At 55.4% G+C, this 7269-nt stretch overlaps 1 protein-coding gene across 3 annotated transcripts; it reads right to left on the bottom strand.

Annotated features, from left to right (window-relative positions):
• Positions 1–1023: 1023 nt before the first annotated feature.
• Positions 1024–6919, bottom strand: RABGGTA (Rab geranylgeranyltransferase subunit alpha). Of its 3 annotated transcripts, none has more exons than XM_039870395.1 (17): positions 6783–6919; positions 6410–6466; positions 6135–6245; positions 5651–5775; positions 5272–5459; positions 4808–5011; positions 4408–4491; positions 4238–4320; positions 4054–4155; positions 3846–3951; positions 3696–3747; positions 3439–3527; positions 3202–3290; positions 2991–3107; positions 2244–2357; positions 1886–1973; positions 1024–1247 (listed from the first exon to the last, which is right to left on the bottom strand). In XM_039870395.1, exons 2-17 carry the CDS (start codon positions 6410–6412, stop codon positions 1099–1101), a joined length of 1704 nt encoding a protein of 567 aa, XP_039726329.1. In that variant the 5' UTR covers positions 6413–6466; positions 6783–6919; the 3' UTR covers positions 1024–1098. The 3 variants fall into 3 exon arrangements, with proteins under 3 accessions (XP_039726329.1, XP_039726330.1, XP_039726331.1); XM_039870396.1 differs by having other exon boundaries at positions 6682–6790; XM_039870397.1 differs by lacking the exon at positions 6783–6919 and adding an exon at positions 6617–6766.
• Between the last annotated feature and the right edge of the window lie 350 nt (positions 6920–7269).

Raw genomic sequence — 7269 nt, forward strand, 5'->3', positions numbered from 1 at the left:
AGTGGAAATCAAAATCTCAGGCAGATCTGAGACAGGTCAAAGGACTTTGTTGAGGGGCTGTTTGTGCATCACCATGGATATGGGAAGGGGCTGGATTCTGAGGGTCCGGATGTGTGCATGTGCACACAGGAGCCCAGGTAGATTCCCAGGGAACCAGGAAATGCCTTGTCACACTCTCTCCCTCTTGTTTCAGTCTCTTTCCCCACCCAGCCAGGTTTGACTCAGTGCCCTAAACCTTGAACCGCTCCCCTTTCCTCCCTCCAGGAGGCTCAAGTGCCTCAGCACTTTCCAAGTCAGGACAAGGGTGGGTGGGTGTGTGTGTGTGCGCGCGCGCGCACATGTGTTGGGGGAATATCATGAGGACAGACGCCTGGCTCAGCTCAGTACCTTAGGGAGCTGAGGCCACGTCTTGCCCAACCATTCCATATCCATACAGAAGCAAGAACATGAGTCTGGGATCCCAGACTAAGGTGTACAGCTTTGGTTTCAGCACTTGAGCTTAGCAATCTTGGGTGTATCTTAATAGCAGTTTCCTCATCAGTACAATGGGGCCTAATCATCTCATCCCTGAGAGTTTATGAAGATCAGATGGGATCAAGTATTTTCAAGGGCTCTTCAACTGCAGAATGATATTCATGGGGACAGATGTTGTTTTAAGAGGGTGGGGAAAGGGTGCTCTGAGTCACTCCTAGGAACAGCTTTCTCTCTCAGCTGTGGTAAATGAAAGCCAGAACTCCTGGGCAGAGGGCATCTGGAAGGGGCAGAGGTCATGGGAAAAATTCTATGAGCCCTTCTAGTTGGAGACTTACAGCTGCTTTGTAGCCTAGCCCCAGCCCCAACCAAAAGGTAAACTCAAATCCAGCCCTCACTCTGATTCTGCCCTAAACACTGAGGCTTTGGTTCTCCATGACAAGCAAAAAATGAAAGACAGGATGAAACAACTACCCTAACTCTCTTCCTTTCTTTTCCACAATAAGTGGTGGTAGTAATGGGGGAGGGGTGGTGGTGGCAGCAGCAGCTTACTTAGCAGACTGAGGGGGCCTCCCATTCTTTATTCAGTCCCAATAAGTTAGAGGGTAGAGGTGCAGGCAGGGTCTCTTAGGTGAAGATGCTGCTAACTAAAGGCAGCAGCTCGGCCAGGTGTTCCAAGGTGTCCACTGCTTGGCACAGGGGGTTGCCCTGCAGGTTGAGGAGGACCAGCTTGGGGCAGGAGGCAAGAGGCTGGAGTGCTGCAGGCTGCTGGAGACCTTGGGCAAGAGAGTCAAGGAAAGCTTGGCGGGTTCCCAAAGATCCATTTGCTCCTATGTATCCGTCACTGTTCTCCCTCAAGAGCGGGGACTGCTGCCTGGTAGCCTGGTTGACGGGCATCCTGCATGCTTCCCTGGAGTGAGTAAGTGGCCAGAGGCCAGGCAGGAAGCACAGGGTGCAGACTGAATATGGTACTAGGAGTGGTGGAGACTATGGCCAAGGGGAAGGCAAGCCCGGGCTATAGTGACATCCACGACTCAGCAATGACCAGGGGTAGGTGAGTGGAAATGCAGGCCAAAAGTTGCTTTAACTTCCAATTTTTAAGAGGAATCAGAATTCCAGGTTTTTAAAATATGAAACTTCCCGATTTCATAATACTAAGTGGTACCCAAGAACATCTGCGGGCTGTGCATTTGTGAACTCTGGCTTGAGGAAGTCTCTTCCCTCCTGCAGAACTCCACTAGTGCAAGTCAAAGAAAGCCCCACACAGCCCCAGGATATTCTCTCTCCTTAGCTTAGACTGCCAGAACCCCCTCCCCATCCCCCTGAGGGCACCCCCCCTGATTGCTGTCTGTCCCTTCCCAGTGTGGCACCTCACTCTACCCGCTGACTGAAAGTCATCCAGAAGGAAGGATACGGTTGTTGTACAGTAAGAGCTCTTGCAGCCGAGGCAGGTTAGTGACACCGTCCAAGGACTCTATGACATTATCATTGGCCTGCAGCACCTGGGGAGCAGGGAGGGTAGGGAAGACAAGGCAGGGCAGGCAGCTGTCAGCCTGAGACTGACTGTACATGCTACTGAGGTGCCTAGGGTGATCAGCTTGCAGTGCATGGAAGGGCTTCTGGGTCAGACTGGATGATGGAGGGGGTAAGGCAGGGGTCATCTGTAGGGGCTGGCAGGACCTGGGCATCTCTCTGTCGGGTAGGCAGACTTCTGAGGTGGAGGAATGGGAAAAGGACCACCCAGAACAGTGACAGAGGACTGAGGGCTTTACCTCAAGGCAGCGCAGGGCGGCCAGGGCAGGGGGCAGGGCTCGGAGACGATTATTTGACAGGTCAAGATGAGTGACCAAGAGTAGCTGTTCCAGATGACAGAGCACCGTCAGATCCTGAGGAGCAGGGATGAGATACTCAGCAGGGAGGGGCCTGAGCCATCGTTTATCAGGCACTTACTCTCTGTGCCCCACAGAGGCCCTTGGGGACCTCAGCTGAGAAGAGGATGGGGTAGGTGGAGAGCTTACCTTACAACCCACCACAGTACATGCTCCATGTCAAGGACATAGAACAGACTGATTGCTGGTAGGGTGGCTAGTGGAGTGGATGGAGTAGGGGCAGGTACAGGGGGCAGAGGAGAACGCTGGAGTAAAAAAGACACTGGTAGGAACAGGCCTGGTAAATCTGGGAGATTGGTTTGGTGGGAGCAGAGGTGGGCTGCAGTGATGTGATGAAACTAACGTGTTAGGAAGACTGGGAAGAGCCACAAATTGAAGAAAAACAGAGTCTGGAAAATTTGTCAGGAATCTCTGGGAACTATTCAGGCTTTAGGCATTGGCTTGCTCCAATGAGCAGCAGAAGAAATGTCCAGAAAGGCACCTGAAGGCCAAGCCAGGGGTGTAGTGAGGCCACACAGAGAGGGCCTCAGCTGAAATCCAGAGAATAAACAGAAAAGCTGGCCAGGCCACGAGGAAGAAGAGCGGGCCAGTGGGGCGAGGGTCCAGGGAAGGCCCATGCACAATCCATACCTTGTGACTCAGGTGCAGCACGCGCACCTCTGCATACTCCATCTTGAGCACGCTGTTCTCCACTAAGAACTTGCTGCGCAAATCATCCAGGTATGCTGCCCGCATTGGGTCCACAACCTGGAGGGGATGGAGCCAGCAAGGAATGTGTGTCAGCTGCCTTCCTCCTGCCCACCAGGCCTTCCCCTTGCCTGTTCCCGAATGTCTAGCTTGCCTTGAGGGTCTGGAAGTACTGCAGTGTCTCTTTCTCATATAGGAGAGGATCCAGCGCCCGCATCAACAGGATAATGGTGAGTAGGCACCCTGTGAAAAGGGTGGGAAAAGGAAAGTCTCTTTGGACCCTCCTCCGCTCCCATCTACCTGAGACCCATCCCGCTCTCCCCAAGCCCTCACCCCCACTCCTGAAAGGGGCCTCCTGAGAGGAGCAGGATCTCAGGGAATGGGGCCTCACATTTGTTCTCAGGCTCCAGCTCCTGCAGCTCCTTACATGATTCAAGTTCAGACTGTAGCACTGTGGACTTCTCCACCGACAGCTCACACCTGAGGGTGGGCGGCGGCGGGGGGTGGTGATGCCCATAGCCCTGGGCTACTGGCCATCCCCTAATATCCAGGTTGAGACCATCTGCCTGAGTCTCCAGCCTCCTGCCCCAGTTGCCTCATGCCCAGAGCCCAGAGCCCTCTTCTGTTGGCATGCTTCCCTGTCATCACCTGAAGAGTTGCTCATCCGTGACTGAGTCCCGGCACCAGCCCTCTTGGCGGCCTGAAAGAAAGAAAGAATAGGTGGCAGGAGGGGATACCCATGAGAGGAAGAAGGGATAGGGGTCTGCTACGAGGGGTGGAAGCTGCAGGCTGCATCACCTTTGAAGAGCACACACTCCTTCTGGGCATCGCCTGCTGTCCAAATGACACGAAATGTATGTTGGGGCAACTGGTCGTTGAGGGAGGCAGTGGGCAGGTCACAGATCTGGAAGCATTGGTCAAGGAAATGCCCAGCTATACCACTTTTCTGACTGTCCAACCTGGCCCTGCCCCAGACCCACACTCTGCCCCTCCAATCCTGGGATACCCAGACATGGCTGGGCCGGTTCCTGCCATCTGGGGTCCTCCACTCCACAGCCAGGGGTGACTCATCAACCACGAGCAGCAAGGTCTCCATCCTAGAGCCCACCTGGCACAGAGGACAAAGAGAGACTCATCAGCCCCAACAGCACAAGGTCCATGATATTCTCCAGTAAAGCTGCAGGGCTCACCATGAGGGGCCGAGAGAAGGAGACAGTCAGACAGGCCTCATCCCGGCTCACATGCAGGCAGCGCAGAGCATCCTGGGGATCAGCTGCGGGGAGACACAGCCTCAGGTCTCCTAAATCCTCTTCCATTCCTTCCAAGCCCTAAATACCCAACCTCCTCCCTTACTGCTCACCTCGTCCCAGGAGCCAGCGGTGATAGAACCAGGCACTCTGATCATTGGGGTCAGTGAAGAAGGCATTCTGAACCAGCTCTAGCTCTGCAAGGGCAAAGGAGGCGCAGGGCTGTGGTTGGTACCCTGGTGGGCTCCTAGCTGTCCCAATATCCAACTCTCTCCTTGCAGTACCTCCAGTCCTCAGCTTCACTATACGCTGGCCTGGCACAGCAGCTGCATATATCAGTTTTATTTTTCCCATTGGACACTTGAGCACCCTTCTGCCAGGAGCTAAATCATATATACCCCTAGAGCCAGGCACAAAATAGCTGCTCAGTAAACCCAAATGCAGGTTCAAGAACAGGGCTGGACTAGGAAGATGGTGCTGCAGAGTCCTCCCCAGCACCCCAACCCTGCTTACCTTTGAGCAGCACATCCTCAGGGAGGCGCCCCTGTGGTCCAGAGTCTGGCTGGGGGTGCAGCTGGGGCAAGAGGCGGGAACGGTAATGCCAGGAGGAATAGTTGGAGAAGTTTCGGGTGATGAGGCTGTCAGTGAAGGCTAGCTCCTCTGCAGGGGGAACAGCTGCCTGTGTAGCCACGAACCGCCGGTAGTCCCAGCAGTGAACTGGGGGGAAGTATGACAGCACATCTCAGAAGCAAGGCAGGAAGTGTTCCCTGGCTGATACCCCTGGAGTTCCCTCAGAGGCCCCTAAAAACACTTCTCCGTGTACTCCGTGGAGGATGCATTTGGCTCCAACATCCCTTTTGCCGTTAGTTCAGTGGGCCTGTCCTGGCCATCCCTCCCAACTCTGGGCCTTACTGAGGCCCTAGTACCAGGATGTGGGGTAGGTGAGGGCTGTGGGGACAGAATCTGCAGGCACGTACAGTTCCGCTCATCAACTTCGAGGAAACGTGCACACAACTCCAACTCCCGGGCCCAGTTGGGCTCTGGAAGGCGGCCCAACAGCCAGCAACGGTGATGCCAGGTACCATAGGACTTGGGGTTCACCCGCAGGCAGCTCTCCAGGAAACCTAGTTCTGCCTTCACCAGAGCAGCCAATTCCTCGGGGGACCTGTGCCCAGAGGGGAATGAGGGTCAGGGCCCTCCAACACCCAACTTCACTTATCCCTGACTTTCTGCACCCAGTCCTCCACTGCCCTCTGCCTGTGCCCCTGGCTGCCCTATTCCTCCTCCATCACTGGATCCAGGGAGGGCAGCGGTAGGGCTAGACCAATCTTCTTGGGACCCTGAATCCCTACGCACTTCTGAGTCTCCAGCTTCTGGAGCACCTCTCGTCGACAGTTCCAGAGGGTGGCAAAGTCAGGGTTGGCTCCTAGAATCTGGCTTGTCAGTTCTAGCACTGACTCATCCAGCTCACCAGCCTGGCGCTAAAAAGATAGAAGGGTCAGAAATCATATTCTCCCACTGCAGGGTTAAATAACATAAACAGAATTACCAAATATTCTATAAACTTCATATTATACAATAGGTACTATGTAAAGTGCTTACATGTATCCTCTCATTTAATTTTCACAACAGCCTCATGCAGTAAGTGCAGTTATTAGCCCCATTTTACGGATGAGCAAACTGAGGCCCAAAGAGATTCAGTACCTTTTCAAGGTCACACAGCCAGTAAGTGATAGAACCCATATATGGATCCAGGCAATCTGACTCTAAGGCCCAGTTCTTGGCCTCTGTGCTATACTAAGAGGGCCACCTGGAGATAGGGTACCTCTGAGGGCCCCACCTTCTGGAAGACAGTCTGGGTAGCTGATCGGTATAGCTTCAGTTTCTGTTCCCGCTCTAGCCTTTTGGCCTCTGCCTGCTCTTCCGAAGTCTTCACCTTCAGGCGCCCGTGCTACAGGGAAAGGTGGGTTGGGAGGGTCAGACTGCCTTGCAGAGGCAGGCCCACCGAACCCCAACAACAGAGGCCCAGATTTACATTGGGAAATCGAGAGGCAAGGCCACTGGGGCACGGGACATGGGCATGCGGAAATGAGAGGCTGAGGTCAGGGGTCTCACCATGGTGTCGGCTCAGGGTTCAGGACAGGGAAGGGGTCCAGTGGTAGACCGTGAAACCTAGGGAAAGAAGTGTCAATCATGGGAGCCCCGCCCCTGCTAGCCCCGCCTCCAGTTGTCCCGCGGAAGCCGCACGCGAGCCAGAAAATCGACCCCCGGGGTGTAAAAGGGTCCTGGACAGACACTGCACGTGCAGGAGGAGGCGCCCACCCGGACTGGGACTTTCACCCGTGCGGCCCTGCCCACAGCCCGATCCCACCAGGCTGGACCCGAACCGGGGCACTTGGGCGATGAGGACCACTCTGCGCCCGAAGGCTGCTGCTACCCGCCCGCCTCACGACTTCCAGGCTTTACCGCCCCCGGCGGGCGGACCCACCTGTGCTGGGAGGTGACGTGAGAGACGCGGTGCTACAGCGCCCGCCACCGAGCCCAGGGGTCGGCTAGAGCGGCGCCCAGCCCCGGCTCTCCGAGGCCCAGCGCCCTCTGCAGGCCTGCGGAGGGACCTGGGCGGAGTAGGTGGGGTCCAGAGGCGCGTGCGCGGGCCCGGAAACGCCGGTCCCTGTTAGCTTCCTAGCAAATACGAGTGCTCATGCGTGTCTATGGCCCGCTTGTGAAAGCAGCAGAAACTGAAGTTTGAGTCAGCGACTCCAACTGTAATTCAGTTGAAGAGGTTTCTCCAACAGCTGAAAACCACACCTTCACTGCTCCACTGACCTCACTCTGGCAGTACTGGCCACAGCCTAGTTGCGGGATCTGATGGAAGTACTGTCCTCATCTTCCTTGACCTTTGCAGCATTTGACACTATCGATTTCCTTCCACTTGACACCCTGCCCTGGCTTCTCCTCCTGTACCTCTGCCCCTG

The sequence above is a fragment of the Pteropus medius genome, unplaced genomic scaffold, assembly GCF_902729225.1.
Source record: "Pteropus medius unplaced genomic scaffold, Ma_sr-lr_union100, whole genome shotgun sequence".
NCBI classification, from domain to species: Eukaryota; Metazoa; Chordata; class Mammalia; order Chiroptera; family Pteropodidae; genus Pteropus; species Pteropus medius.